This window comes from Calidris pugnax, unplaced genomic scaffold (assembly GCF_001431845.1).
Source record: "Calidris pugnax isolate Ruff unplaced genomic scaffold, ASM143184v1 scaffold76, whole genome shotgun sequence".
NCBI lineage: Eukaryota > Metazoa > Chordata > Aves > Charadriiformes > Scolopacidae > Calidris > Calidris pugnax.
Window position 1 is genome coordinate 654,160 of NW_015090827.1, and position 16,238 is coordinate 670,397.

General features: G+C 44.2%; 1 protein-coding gene across 1 annotated transcript in view; it reads right to left on the reverse strand.

The window, feature by feature from the left end:
* Positions 1 to 16,238, reverse strand: part of CALCR (calcitonin receptor) — a 99,305-nt gene that overhangs the window by 41,757 nt on the left and 41,310 nt on the right. Inside the window, exons 2-3 of the mRNA XM_014940321.1 lie at positions 4,733 to 4,820; positions 399 to 552 (exon numbers count right to left, since the gene is read on the reverse strand). Coding sequence (XP_014795807.1) covers positions 399 to 552; positions 4,733 to 4,780 — 202 coding nt within the window. The 5' untranslated portion in view covers positions 4,781 to 4,820. The remainder of the gene's footprint in view (positions 1 to 398; positions 553 to 4,732; positions 4,821 to 16,238) is intronic.

Below are 16,238 nucleotides of genomic sequence, written 5' to 3' on the forward strand. Positions count from 1 at the left end.
TACAGATTAGATGTACAGCAAAAAAGATATTTTTATGAACAATTTTTCTTCATTAGCTAAGATTTTATGCACATGTATTTTTCCATTGTCAAGTTAAATGTGCTAATGCTCGTGTTCACTTAACCATCATATCAGCAGTTTGTCATCTTTCCTTCAGGCATTCTCGTGTTCTTCTCCGGCTTTGAGATGTATCTGAATGACTTCTAGGAATCATTTTGTAATATCAAAGGAAAAGAAGAGCAGAAAATGTTTGCAACTCGAGCTTTTGCAAAGCAAACTGAACTACATTTATATTTAAGAGATCACCATTCCCAAACAAGTCTTGGTGTGAGCCCACTGAAAGGTTCTGGAGAAGGATATTCCCTCAGCAAGATAGAGAGTTTCTAAGTCTTTTTTACCTTTCTTCTTATACGGAGGAGCTCTGTTCATCCTCTCATAGCACTTGAACTGCGAATCTATTATCTTCTGTCGTATGACTGAGTTTTCAGTTACTACAGGCTCTAATGTAGGATCAGTATAATTTACAGTAGAAGAAAGACTTGGAACCATTCTCTGCACAGAAAGGAAAAACTGTCAGTACAAGTGAATAAACCAGGTGGATAAAATGAAAAAGTGAGGATCAGAAAACACTCTGCATTCTTCAAAGCCATTTACTTGCACGTGTGTAGCATTATGATTGCCCTTGTACTGCTTGCAAAGCAAGTGCTGAATTTTTACTAATTTATTTCATTATGAAATCAAGATTTTAACCAAGCCCTTTTTCCTGGCACAACAGAGGACCATTAAATACTTGATAAAATCTTCAAAACCTTTTCATTTAGCTTAGTGATCTGTAAAAAAAATGTGTATCTTCCCAAAGTTACACACCTATATTTCTGCTCATTTGTGCTGATTTCTTTCCAGGCTGCCTGGACAAAGTACCTCAGTGCCACAGTCTTGAAACTGAGTATTTCATGTTTTATTTCACCTGCTTTGAGCTCCTTCAACTGTTAAGGCCATAGAAACAGAGGGCAGAGAGTTTACACTTCACTACCCGGCCTTAGCTCTTAGTTAAGTACCTAAATTTGAGAGTCTGAATAATAAGGTCTTTGATCAAGTGGCATCTTCTGACTTGTCTCACTCTGAGCTGCCTGCAGGGCAAAGGGGATCATTGCCCCTGGAAGGCAAAAATCTCAGACAGAAAGGTCACTTATCTTTTTTCCATCTCCCCATCCATCCATCCCTCCATCCATCCATCCCTCCATCTATCCATCCCTCCATCCCTCCCTCCCTTCTTCCCTCACTCCCTTCCTGTTGCACAGCCCAGGTCTGTGAGCCAGGGCTGAGATGAGAGTGTGGAGCTTTAGTTAATTCTGTTCTGCCCTGATCCCCGATCAGGACACTTCTCTGCACGAAGGTGATAGGAAAGGATTAGTTAATAATAATATAAATAAATAATTCACGGCTTAATAATCAGGAGGTGTTCATAGCCTGAAAATGATTGGTATGACTTCTTCAGAAGAGAACTAAGTGATGTCCCATGCAGCAGTTTAGCAGCCGTACATATGATGTCACTCCTAAAAGTCCAAGTAAATGACGTCATACATACGACCACCAAGCCACCACGTGACAAATGACTGTGATAAGAAAATGAATTATCATCAAAAAGAACCAAACCAGGCTGCTGGGAATGCTGGAGTTCACTTACACCTAGAATTAATAAAGGAATCTAGAGAAAGCAATTTGGCTTCATTATTAAATGATATCAAAAAGAACAACTCGTGCCCGGTTCCTGTAAGAGGCGCCTGCTATGAACCTGGGCAGGGCTCTGCCTGTTTCTGCAGGAGAGAATCCAGAGAAAGCAAGCACAGAATTCATTCTTTTTTTTTTTTTTCCACAAAACTTTGGACATGATGAACAACATCCCCAAATATTTTTCTTCCACCATCAAGAAGCTCGAAGGAGACTAACTGTTGGCTTCACAGGACATTTAGGAAAAGAAGGCATTTGTAGCTTTCTTCGCTTTTGTTTTTTCCCTCTTTCCACTAAATACCGTAATTTTGCAACATTTATTGTTGATCTCAGTCAAAATACATTTCAATTTCTGGATGCTCCAGGTGTTTGCTATAGATTTCGAGAGCTCAGACATTCACTGCTTTTCAAACTGCTCCGTGCAGTCACCCCTGTGTGGGTCACTCACCTCCTTGGTACACTGCTTTTCAAACTGCTCCGCGCAGTCACCCCTGTGTGGGTCACTCACCTCCCATCCTTCAACACATCCCCGCGGTGAGGGGGAGCCCGGTGGGATCAGGCTGGTGGCAGAGCCCCCCTCATGCCTCGATGGTTGCGTTTGAGCTGCTTTTCACAGCTGCTGGTGTCAGGACAGAGAAGACAACGGCTGTGGTGCCTCAGGGAGATCCTTAGGGCAGGGCACTCAGTAAATATAACAGTAATTCTTATCCATCACAAATGTGCTAGGAAATGGCAGACAATTTCTTGGGGGAAATACTTTGATGTGAGATGTTTTACTCAACCCCCAAATGTTAACATTTTCCCATAGTCAGTTACTGTTGAAGCAGGATGGAGATTATCTCACGGTGAGATCCCACACGACTTACACGGCACGTTTTGGCAGCTGTTTAAAGAGGCAGGAGATTATCAGCCACAGCAGATAAAGACAAGGTACTTGTAATGAGAAGCACCTCATGAATCTTTCAGTTGTTTTCCGTGACTGTGGGATTTGCACGGAAGCTTTACTCCCAGAATAGGTTGATGCAAACTGCGGGCTCAAAGGAAGGCTGCAGAAGACTCCATGGGTTTTTGCTTGCAGCTCTGATTATCACCTTGCAAGAGGCCTCCTTAAGGCAATCAGCTCCATAGCAACCTTCTGACTTTTTTAAAAAAGCAAAGACAGAGAAAAGAACGTCCCGATGACCCCTGAAACTGAGGTGAATAGAACAGGACACAGCATTCCTCTCCCACTTGGGAAACCAGCTCGAGTCTCTCAGTAGTTCTCACCACCTTCAATCAGCAGCAGCTTGCTTTCCTGAGTTCTCCTTGTGTGAGAAGAGCTCCAGAGCCTGCAAATCCACTTCCTTACAGCTTGAAGCAACCCATAGTTACCCAGGGAAAAGCACATCAACCCTCATTGACAGGATAGGACCAAACTACCATTTGTAGGCACTAGATGACAATTCTTACTTGACAAAATTGTGCAGAGAATAAAACTCTCTCTTCTCAATGTCTTGGAAAATTGACCAGTCGCACAGGAAAAAGACCCAAGGTTGTTTCCTTCTCACTCTGTGTCCGTGCCCCTGGACACATTGTCCTGATGCGCCGCTTTCTTGTGGAGGGAAATGTGCCCTGAAGAGATGAACTAATTGCTCCAGCACACAGGGGCTCATGGACTTGGGGATGATTCCTCAAATCATTAACTAATTCTGCACAAATTCTTTTGAGACCAAGTTAGCAGAGATATTCCTTGTCCTGCTCACCAGCTCTTCTTTGGTTGAGGGTCCTAATCCTGAGCCATGAATTCAGCATTTTATCAAAGTGGAGGGTTCTCTGTTGTCCTGGGTTCTCCATGATCTCATTTGTTTTATTTTACCTCCTTCTATCCATCATTCTATTACTGCTCTACGTTCCTTCCCTCCTTTTTATCCACATAAATGTCAGTGGCAAACAGCACTGTGGGCACGTTATGGCGGGCTGAAGGAAGAGGAGGGACCCAACCCAACAAACAAACCGGGGGGAGCAGTCCCTGCTCTTCCCCAACGTGTCTCCCAGCCCCATTTCCACAACTTGCAGCCAGAAAGGATGGGAACTGGTGGGGAGACACGCACAGATCTTCCACATGTAGGTGTCAGAGGAGAAGAGGAGAAGAATAGGGGCATGAGGAGATAACCGACAAAACACAGTAAGAATCCAAGTTTTCTTCAGGAACACAGAGATTAGCAGTTAATTGGGGAATAAGGCGGCATCCAGCACGCCAGTTATTGGTACCACCCCAGGGCAGAGAGGTGCCTGTCCCCAGCAGCATCACTCAGACATATTCTGATCGCTCGGGAACTGAGGCTCTGGGAAGTATTCTCATTTCTGACCTCCTGTAATGTCTAATAGTCTATGATAATTGCTAATAATTTGAGGTTTCACAAGCAGAGATCAGAGAAAGCATTCCACTTACCTGAGAGGTATTTAGGCAAGTAGAAATTAATTTGCTACATATTTAGAACAACAGCTACTCAGTCATGTTGCATAGATTGAAATTACTGTAATATTGATATTAAACAGTTGAAAATAGCATTTGAACTGAATAAATAAACTTGATCCTGTTATTTTTCATTTCAGTTGCTTTTCTAACAGCAGAGTAACTATAAACAGTCAAAATCTGCAATCACTTAAGTCAGTCTGTTTCACACAACAACGTTAAGGAAGTTTTCAAACACATCAGTTTCCATGTCACTGATGTGCTGTAGCCTGTAAAACACAGAAATGAAAAATCACACACACATTACCTTCTTCAGGCTTGCAGTTCTGTCTCACCACGAAACAATGGTTTCAAGTTCAAACTTTTAGGAGATATCTGACTTAGAACCTTTATTAACCTTACTTTTAAATGTATTAGTAAGGGAACTCGTTCCTTCCCCTGTGCCGTATAACGAATACTCATTTTTTCAACACTCATTTTTCTGAACATCACCACAAGTTCACATTTGGCAGGTGCCACGAGAGGCTCAGTTTGTCTCGTACTTACAATTAGAAGGATGATCAGTAAGAAGCAACTGTGGGTTGCCTTTTTCATCGTGGAGTCTTCCTGGAGAGACACGCTGTGGCTGACCCTTCTGGGAATTAAACAAAACCAAAAGCAGTATTAGACTTTATCTGTTAAGATAAACTCCTTGCCTTTGTGTAAAAGCGGACTCTGTGTGTGTGTGTGCCCCCAGCCCTGTGTGTGCTCCTGTCTGATTCCCCTGGGACAGGTAATGGCACATGTGGATGCAATCTCCTACCAGAGCCAAAGCGGAGTGTGGCCGACGTGTCACTGATGACACAAAACACAAAACGATGGAAAAGAGGATTCAGAGGATTTGTCTCTAATAAGAAGTAGCCTTATCACTGTCTGAGCCTTGCCAGAACCGCTCTGGTGTTCCAGAGGTAATGGGACAGGCAAACGACAAAGAAATAATGTGTAATTATGCTGTCAGCCACAGATTTGTATTTGATCAGCAATGACAGGCAACTCAATTGAAGCAAAAATTGGACAGTCAGATCAGAGGAAAATGCCTGGAATTGTCTACATTGTCTCTAGACTATTCACGGTCGCGTGTATTGGTTCAAGACAGCCCAGAAGAGTGGTGAGCACACAAACTACGGGGCTTGGTCAGCTATGCCAGGAGCCAGCGGGTGAGTGGGATACGAGTGTTCCTACAGCTCCGTGGTGCGTTGCCCAGCGCCCTGCGTGTTGCACAGAACTGGTACTTTTTCACACCAGCTGGCACTGGTGCCCACGGAGGGCCCGCTGGCCACCGAGGGACAGCTGGGCAGCCCAGAGCAGCTCATGTGGAGTGTAGGTGCTGTCCTCATTCCTATTTCTACACTATTTATCCTTCTTCAGTAAGTTCAACAATGTCCTCTCATGAAGTTAAGATAATATAAGGTGCCTCACACATTTAAGTTTTAGAACATCCATATTCAGTGGTTAATCACAGGCACATTGCTAAAGCCCAGAATGGTATTAATTCTTCATCCTCTGTTGCTTATAATAGTTACGTATGAACTCCCAGTCTGTTTTTAAAACTAGAATATTGTTCTTTCTCTCTTCGTAAATGTAGCACAGCTCATTATGTGCTAAGATATTCCTCCTGCTTCAGCTATTAGAGTCATGCCACTGACACCTTGGGATTAGCCCTGCAGCTCACCCCCGGCCAGGCACAGCATCCTGCTCAGCGACGACATCTCCCTGGCTCCATCATCTCCCTGGCTCCATCATCTCCCTGGCTCCATCATCTCCCTGGCTCCCTCCCCATTTCTCCACCCGCAGCACGGATCCGAGCAGGGCTTGGATTGCAACCACCACAGGGCTCCCCAGGGGTGGGACAGCCCCCCCTGCTCAGCCATTTGCAACAACAAGGGGGGTCAAACGGAGTCAGAAGGGAGGGTGTCGGGGGGAAGATTCAAAAGAGGGCAGCACAGCAACAGTTTTTTGCGAAGGTCTAAAAACAGGGTAAGAAAGCAAGCCCTTTTCGGAGGAAGAACTGGAAAAAAGTTCTCATTTAATTATTCTGCTCTGATAATTCTGCAACACCACCTTTCACAAGAATGCTGACATACCTTTTGAGGAAGAAATGGTTTTAAGAGCGCAAACGAGGACCTGTGGGGGCTGTGGCCAAGAACAGAGGCGTGACGCAAAAATATCTCTTTCCCAGTTGGTGCTTTACCCCTATAAACTTTGAAAATTCACTTGCTACCTTCTCTTTTGCCTGCAAGTTCCTCAGAGGGTTTCCTTTCCACCCCGTGCAGCTTTCCCGGGGTGAATAGTGGTGTCCCCAGGACTTCTTGGCCGTCGGGGAGGCTGGCAGACCCTCCCGGAGCCCCTTGCCATGGAGCACACGGGACACCGACCTGCTCTGCCTGCCTCAGCACTCACTGCCAGCTGGAGGCTTTACCCCTGGGTTCCTAATTTAGGTCTCTGCTTTGGGCCAGGAGCAAGCTGCACATCACACTTCCACGATCCCAGGTCCTGCCCAGACCAGCAGTGCAGCTGTACCCCTTCAGGCTGAGGAGGTGCCATGTGTGTCATCTCCACCTGCTTCCAAGGCAGGTGCTTTAGCCGTTAGTCTGCAATGGTCTGCGAATGGTCTTACTGGCACTAGGATCTTCTGGAAACCACATTTCCAAAAGAAATGGTGAGCTCTGCTCATTTATTCCTAATTTTCCAGAAAACTGGTGACTGTTAGTCCCAGGAGGAGAGACGTGCCTCTGTACAGCCTGTGGCCAAGTGACCAGGAAGATGAGGCAAGGCAGAAGATACATCTAGTGTCTTGCATTCCCGTATTCCCCAGTGGTTACCTTTACACACCTCCTTGATCTAACCATCCCAAAGTTTCCATATTAAAAGCTCCTGAGAAATACAGGTTCCAAACTCACAATGTCAGGTGTCAGGCACCTGCTACATGAAAACTGAAGGCATCTAGGTCACTTGCAGTATCTCATCTCATTTCTTTTGGTAGCCTTGGAGAAAACTTCACTACCAGGGAGCCAAATGCTCAGTTGTGTGATGACTACTCAGTTGTAACTCGAGCAGATCACCATTAATTTCCATTAGCTTTCCTGGTGGAGATGGTGAACTGCGCCTTGTAGAGCTGAGTGTGCACTGTGTTAACAAATTGAAACTATTAGCCATGGCAAATAGGCAATTTCAGAGCTACACAGATCGAGGGACCAAATAAATCTACTTTATTGATTCATTTGGATTACATGGGAGCTGTAATGTTTGATACTTCATTTTCCCATCGAAAACCAGTCAACAAGAAGGGCTATTATACCTTAGGCTTCCCTTTAACCAAATCCTTGCCAATAAACTGGACAAAACCAGAAAGAAAGTAGCTACAAACCTGCCTGTGTTTACTTCACAAAGTTTTGAGAAGACCCTACACTAGGTACCGGAGCAGCCAATGTGATCACACACACTACAGCGACAGCTGAAAGTGGTTGTTGTTAGACTGGGTGACACAGCAGAGAGAAGTATACTTTGAAAGAATAAAAAATACAGGAAACGTGCTTTGAATAAAAGCCCCCTTTAGGCACTGAGAGGTCACAATAAGGTCTCCCTGGAGCCTTCTCCAGGCTGAACCCCCCCAGCTCTCTCAGCCCGTCCTCCCAGCAGAGGGGCTCCAGCCCTCCCAGCATCTCCGTGGCCTCCTCTGGCCCCGCTCCAACAGGTCCATGTCCTTCTGCTGTTGGGGCTCCAGAGCTGGAGGCAGCACCCCACAGCAGAGCAGAGGGGCAGAATCACCTCCCTTGAATTGCTGGCCATGCTTTGATTTATGCAGCCCAGGATATGGTTGCCGGATCATATCGTTCATACCAGATGCTTAAGACTTTGTTTGTTTTCACAACCAGAATTGTAATGTTGGTATTAAATATAAAACTTACATTTCTGAACTGTCACTCAAGACTTCCCTAGCTCTGCTTTCAGTAATAGATAACAAGATAAAACCAGTGATATTTTAAAAAAACCCTTCCCAAATGCCAGCAAATGTTACCATGTGAAAGTCAAATATTTTCAAGCTATAGAACAAAGCAGAAAACTGTGTAGCGAGGCAGAGGAGTAAAATCTACAGCAGAGCGTTCCTGCTATTCCAAGAGTGCCTGGACAAGGGAATTGGGTGAAGCAGCTTTGGCCAGCGGTAGTGGAAGAACCACGTTCAGGAAGACCAGCTCATCAGTGCAGGTACCTCGGAGCAGAACTCCTCCTCCCGCTCCCCAGCACGGCGCCGCGAGGGTTCAGCATCTCACAGAGCAGCACGGGTTCATGCCAGCCCTTTGGGCACAGCCGTGAAAGGGCTTTTCAGAACAGCAATCCTGGGAGGGCTTTGTGTCAGTGCTTGTAGAGTGAGCACGTTTGCCATGATCTGCTCCGGGAGATGCTGCAGCTTGAACCCCCCCGAAGCTCGGGATGAGTATTGCCCTGCTGCAGAGCTAAGGCTTCAGAGGCAGTGCGTGCACTTATGTCAGGTTATAATCTTTTGCATTGCCTGCAAAATTAAAGCAGATGTTTGGAATGAATCTGTAGCTATGATTCTTTTATTTTTTTCAGAGAAAAAAGCTTTCACAGTCCTTATCACCTGCAAAATGGTCTTTGTGGCCAACATTAATACCATTAGTATAATTTACAATGAGAATTGTGAGGGGTGGAGCTAAATAAACATTGCCAAATAAACTGAAATATATTACACCAGCTTCAGTAAAAACCCTGTGAGTTAAGGAAAAAACCACCTCCTTGGTTGCCTTGTGACTTTAACTGGGCCTGCATCCAGCCCAGGTCTGATGAGCAGGATGTGCCAGGCAATGCATTTAGAAATATTCCAACAAGTATTTGAGTTGAGTGGGACAAGAATATAATGACAAGGCAGTTCTGGATGGGCTCTGGAAGCACATAGGAAGAGCTAGAGAGAAGCAAGAAAAACTGCAGGAGAGAGGCTGAACGTAAGGGCATTCCTTTTTCCCATTCCCAAATCCTTTCTGTATGACATTGGAACAATCTTCATCTAATTGGGTGAATGCAGCCTCATATGTGGCATTATTCCCTCTTGGATCAATACTTTTTTTGATTCAATACATTGAGGTTTTTGTTAAAGTTTCTCTTTCAGCTGCAGCATATACTGGAAAGAAAAATAGTTATTTAATATTTACTTGTGGCCAATTCCTTCTCAGTTTTCCATTCAATCCTTCCCCAGGCAAACTCCCACTGGTCCTTTTTTTGTAACTATACATTCTTATAAATTATTTGAAGCAAGTGAATATTTTATGGGGTGGGCAGAAAAGTAAGAAAAATATTATACTTTCTTATTATGTCACTGTTTTTTATATAAATCATATGAAGTGTGAGTGGCTTGCTATAAATCAAATGCACAAAAGTGTGAAAAATCCTGTGAGTGGCTTGCTATAAATCAAATGCACATGACACACATTTAAAGCATTTTGTTCCCATTTGGCAGCAGAATAGCCCATGCTACAGCTGGATGTAGGTAGGAGGCTCAAGCTGTGCCAGGGGAGGTTTAGGATGGATATTAGGAAAAATTTTTACATTGAAAGGGTTATTAAGCCTTGGAAGAGGCTGCCCAGGGCAGCGGTGGAGGCACCATCCCTGGAGGGATTTAAAAGCTGGGCAGACATGGTGCTGAGAGATAGGTTAGTGGCGGCTTGGGCAGTGCTGGGTTGATGGTTGGACTCAATAATCTGAAAGGTCCCTTCCAAACTGGGCAACTCTATGATTCTATGACTGCATCTTCCTGCTGGGATGAGCTACTGTGAGTAAGTTCTTGAAGAATTAGTGAAGCTCTGCTTGTATTGAGCAGCATTTATTGAAGATCTCTTCTTTTCCTGCAGTATGAGGACTGCAGTGAGAATTGGGCCCATCTCTCAGATTACAGACTGACTCTTGCTCTCGCTGCCCGTTGTGCCGGGGACAATCAGTGCTGGACACTCCAGAGCACCAAGGTTCTCGCTGCCTTCAGCAAAGACCGCAATAGGCACACAGCAGCAGAACTGCTCTTCTGTGATTGCTTCTTCCATCACACACGCCACGTGGAGCTCTGAGACAGCCCTGGGGAGTGAAGCTACACACCTTGACAAGGAAAATGGCATAGCTTGGGAATGGTTGGTTGTCACCATGTTACAAATGTGGCTCCTCAGAACCTGTTAAATGCAATATGCATCTTCTTATTGGCCTACTGGCATTGTCACTGTCCCACTTGCTATTACTTTGATGATTTAAAATGTATTTCTGGGATTTTGCTCTCCTCTCATGCGTCATTTTAGACATGAGACTCCAGTTAGACAGATAACGCATGGCCTAATTTTAACCTGGACAGGAGCTGGTGGGGAGCAGGCCTCACTCTGAAGCAACATGGCTAATAAGCCAGGCTGTGGGTGAAGCACTGCGTGTCCTGGCTCCCACCGACTCTGTTGTCAAGACCAAAAGCCTCTGCGGCCATTGTAATCCTCCAGCAAGTTGGCCAAAGCCCATTTGTGATCACTTATAACATAATGCATTTCTTATGGCTGCCCAAACTAACTCAGGATGCCTCCTTATGCCAAGGTTTGCTTTTGGTAAAATCTTGCCATACACCGGCTAAAGGCTGTCTTTAGCAGGGTTTTATTTTGCTGAGGCTGCTGAACTGAATTTCTGGCTCCATGACTCAAGAAATTCATAACCAATCCCCAAATGCCAGCTGAAATTGCTAATGAGGACAAGCCTTCAAGTTTTGAGTCAGCTGAAAACACAGAGTTGGTTTTGCTTTTCTGAGCACAGCTCAGACCCCTGCAGGTGCCACGGGGCTGCTCCTCAGCTCACCCTGCACAGCTCTTGGACACTTTGGCAACAGCTTTCGGCTTGTCCCAAATCCTCCTACTCCAGCTGCAGAGACAAAGGATAACCTGGACCAAAAATGATAAAGTTGAACCAGAAAAGAAATGCCTCCAATATAGCAGCCTATTTGTAAGGCTTTTCAAAATAAAAATCTGGAAGTAGTCTGTAATTCTCAGCAAGATTTTTCCTGTTACACCACAGGTTGCCAACTTTAGTATTTATTTCACTGGCAATGAGCAAAAAGACCTAAAATTTAAGCCTCTCTGTGCTGTTAATAAGTTCAAATATCCTTCCGTGATCAAAAGCTTCATGTGGAAAAATAATAGATGGTCTCTTCCATAAATTACATTGCCAGACAAAGTGTCTTCATATGGAAAGTACTTTATATAGCAGACAGAGGACAAAAGGGAAGCCTGCTTGGATGAGCACTGAGCTTCAGAAGAGATTTCTAACGGCTTTGGAACGAAGTCAGCACAGTCTATTCAACGGCAGCGAGGGCTGACCTCGCCTGACACCCCGACCGTCTCGGTGAATCCAACGTCTGCGTATAAGCTTCTGCAGGGCTGTACAAAACCTCAAGAAGTAAGGAATTTAATACGGCCTGGATCTTTGGGCATCTGTAGAGGTTGTGTCTTGAGGTATTTTGCCCTCTTGGTGTCGATTTGGCCCTTCCGATGATGCAAAGAGCTCAGGCTTTTATTTGCTTATAAGCAGCCTGGAGCTTGGAGCTTAAAGCTTTCCAAGAATTCACCCTGCTGAAGCACTTGACCTTTCTCTGAAGTATGTTTTTCAGGCACCACCGATTTGAAGAGCACCTAAAGAATATTTTTCTCAATCTAACTCTTCCCAATTATGGCTGCATTTGGAATCTTCTGCACTGCACCCAGGTGGCCATCTCCACCAGGGCAATGAGACCCAACTCCCATTGGTGTCTTGCAGTACGGTCGAGTCTTGCCCATCACAGAGCTCGCACAGTGCACATACACAAGCAAAAATACAATGTAAAAGCCAAGTATTTTATTTGTGGACTGCAACCAGTATCTGGATGTTTTTTATTAAGAGAAAAATATCCTTCGTTTTTTAATTGTTGGGGTTTTTTATTAACTCATTTGATATCAATATATGCAAGACTATACCACTTTTTTTAGCCTCATTCATTGATTCCATTTCAGCAGGTGTTATATAGAGGAATACAAAAAGCTGCTAGAGGAAGACATCACTGTTAATCACCTAATGAGCTCAGGAGCAAGACTGGGGCTGGAAAATAAAGGTGTATGTTTGCATTGCTCTGTAGCCTGGATCCTGCAGTGAAGGGGTGGTCTTGTCTGGGACAGAAGGAATGGAGGGGTCTACAAAAGCAACCTTTTTGGAGAATGAGTCCTGCTGAAAAAGCTGGTATTTCAGCTGCGGAAAAACATCTTGACTATTGCTATTTAAGAGTATAGCTTGCAGCAAAGACCCAAGTAGCAGAGCCTGCTTTTCCATAGCTGTATGTCCTAAAATCTTTTCTTCCAGACCTTGTAGTCATAGTTCCCTTCCCTATATTTAGAACTTTCCCAAAATCCTTTATCTCCTTTTCCGGCTGCAATTTTTTCCAGAAGATACTTATTCCCACCTTCTATAAATATATTCATAATGCAGCCTTACACCAACAGCGTATGAGAATGGAAAATCTGGGGCAACACTATATTCATTTATTGCTAGCAAATGTTGCGCTAATTGCCTTCTGTATTGATTAAACACCAAGTCCCATTTCAAATACTTGCAGTGACAACTCTTTGGCCAAAAAAATGCTTATTTGGTGGGACCTATTTTCTGGAAGAGCAGGACTGTGATCTTTCAGGCAGCGAGTCTGTGTCTTTCTGTTTGAACAGGAGTTTTCAACCATGTCCTGGTTTGAGGTGAAACGGAACCACCTTCCTGCTCAGTAATTTCACTTCTTGGCTGAGGCTCTTCCCACAGCACAGGAGAAGGGATGCTGTCAGTGCCACGTACAGCAGGGGCTCGCTGGGGGTGCTTGTGCCAGGACAGAGGTCAGCCATTCAAGCAGATGTTTATAAGCTAAATAAATATCTCGTATGACATTTTAATTATAGAAGTAACAGTTTTGGGCAAGATTGGTTGTCGACTTCATTTTTAACATCAGGTTCTTCAGACTGACCTCAGTTTGGGATTCTGAATGCCACAGAGCAGCACTCGTAACAGATGAACCCTACTGCTGGCTGCTGAGCTTCTGACTCGGAATTTGTGAACGCGGAATAAAGGCTGTGAGGCATGTAAAATATCTGAAATACTGACAATTTTCTGGGAGAATGTATTGGTTTATATATTTCTGTATAAATCAATGCGTGCACTTAATTAAACTGATTTTTGATCGAAAAATATTTTGAAGTAGATTAATTTCTTAGTGCTGTTTCAGGACTTAATTCCAGGTCTCAGTCATTAATAATATTACATACTACTGATTAAATAGGAATAAGCATCTGGCCTATAAATTGTAAATGAAATGTACCAACTGTTTAACTACAATCAAATTTGAAGTTGTAAGAAATTTTTTTCTGATTTAACTTTGACCTTACTTTGGGCCAATGGTGTCACTCAAAGAAAGTCAACATTTGGTATCGATTTCCATGAAAAGGAGTTTGGAGCAGAGAGAGAAAAGGAAGAAAGCTGCAAAGAGAAGGATGGGCTCCTGCAGTGAGCAAAGCTGACAAAAAGACCAACACTTGTGCCCATCACGGATTTCTTACTGAAACGTCCTCTCTGCTAATTGCATCTCCGAGCTGGGGCACACACGCTGCCCACACAACCAGCCACACCTCACTCGGATCACATTAAATAGTAAGGGCTGGGGAGAAAGCTAACTACCTTGTTTAATTAAAAGTCTTACGGACTTTAACAAAATCTCCGTACAGACTTTACCACCACACTGCCAGAAGCTTGTTTTCCCCTCTGATCTCCAACAAAGCCCAGCAGAAGCTCCAAAGCCAAAACAGAGTTTAGTTCCTGCAGATAATTGCTAAAATCACGGGATAAACTGTCTCTGGGGCTACACGTTCCTCATGCAGCCAGGTGAGTCTATGGGAATTTTGTTTCAGAAGCCAAATTCGGGTACTGGCAGCTCTCCAGAGCTGGGTGTCAAACATGGAAATAACCTTTCATTCTGAAGAGACAGGATGAAAAACCCTGTGGACTGTGACAGTGTAATATCAAAAACCACAGTTAGGATTTCTAATGCCAGCGTGGTAGATAAGCTGATTCTTTTTGCTTTCCTGGATACAAATGAAGGACTTTGCTCAGTTTACCATCTATGACTCGAACAGGATGCTGCACCTTACTTCAAGATAAGTTAGTAAAAAAAAATAGAAAATCTCCCCAAGAAACCTTGAGATTGAAAACAAACTCTAAAATGGGAATGAGGTAGTACTGTGAAAATTAATGTAATTCTCTACTGATACAGTTCCATCAGATAATAACGTTAAACACACTCTATCAATACTGGTGGTTAAAGTAAATTCATCTCAGCTTATACAGCTGCTTTCTAAATTCTCATGAACAGACGGTTATTTCTGCCTTCAGGCTTGTTTTTTAACGAAGCCATGTAACATTCTCACTTCCCCTTGAAAATAAAACAAAGGAGTTATTTTTGTACTTGAAGTCATCCTAACAACAACCGCACTTTTAACAAACAGCCTGGCAGAGGTGGTGGGATGGAGATACACAACTTGATCACGTACAGCCGCCGCTATGGAGAGTCCTGCCATGGACGTGAGGGCCCTGTGGCCCTGTAGCCTTGTAGCCCTGCAGTAGCCCTGTAGCCCAGCAATAGCCCTGTAGCCCTGTGGCCCTGCAGTAGCCGCAGTGGGATGGAGATCTCACAAAGGGGGGATGCAGAAGAAGAAAGAGGGCTGAAGGTCAAAGAGAGCTGAAGAGAGTCCCTCACATCATTCTTTTCTTGTTGTTACACAAATTTACACTTTTTCTCACTAACATTTCTTTCTAATTCATCTGTCAGAGCCCTCAAGACCAGTTTGTTTATAGAGGTAGTTACAAATTGGATAACTATTTTTTTCTGGCTGAAGCGAGTCACCAGCACAGCAACCCTGCTGGAGTGGGTTATGGATAAAGTACGAGTTCTGCAGCACCTCACGGAGTCTTTGCTGTGGAGACACAGGGTATGAACAGTCTGAAATGTAACGGGAGGGACCCTGGTCCTTTACCACGGGGAAGCGGGAGTTAACCCTGTCCGTGGCAGTACCACTGCACACAGAGATGTGATTTTTCACCTTGGGAGACAAGCAGCCAGGCTATCACACAATCTAGAGTGCTTGGCACCTTAATTAAACCCTCACTATATCTGAGAATATGCATGTCCGGATTGAGGGAAGTATGATGAGCAGACAGCAAAAATCTTCCTTGGGGTTTAATTACAAAGTCTGGAATGAATCTCTACACGGAGACTGCTGTTTCACAGCCAGGTTTCTGCATTCCCCCTGAAATGCTAAGCATGTTGTAATCCATTCATTATACACTGGAGGATTTTCCTAGCCAAGGAAAGGAAATGGCTTAAATAGGTTTTTTTTTTCCAGAATTTCACTGAATTTCTAGAGTTGGAAGGGACCATAGAGATCATCTAGTCCAACTCCCAATAATAAAAACGTAAACTGTGCTAGTTCATCATCTCAGTTCCTGTACCATGGCTCCTAAAGTTTTTTTTTCCAGAATAAAAACGTAAACTGTGCTAGTTCATCATCTCAGTTCCTGTACCATGGCTCCTAAATCCTTTGTAAGCCAAATGGCTGGGAATTCACCTACCCCCACTGATAAAATACGGGTGACTTTTCCTTGTGCACCATCCCGCTGAGTTGTGCTGGAGCCAGAGATGTCACTGGCACAGGGAGCCACTGTATCGGCTTCACAGCAAGCAACACCTTGGCCAATGGGGCAGCCTGGCAGTGCCCAACAGCAATGAGATGCAAATTAGTGTCACAAGCTGCCCATGGCAGCGGGCTCCATTATCGCAGCAGCAGGAACAACTCTGTGGCAGCAATTGATTTTGGCAGAAATACGAGGGTCTAATACTACTATGATTTTATCTCCCTTGCTCTTCTAAATGCATTTTCATTTGCTCTGATTTTTAACACTGCCTCTGAAATCCTGCACCTCT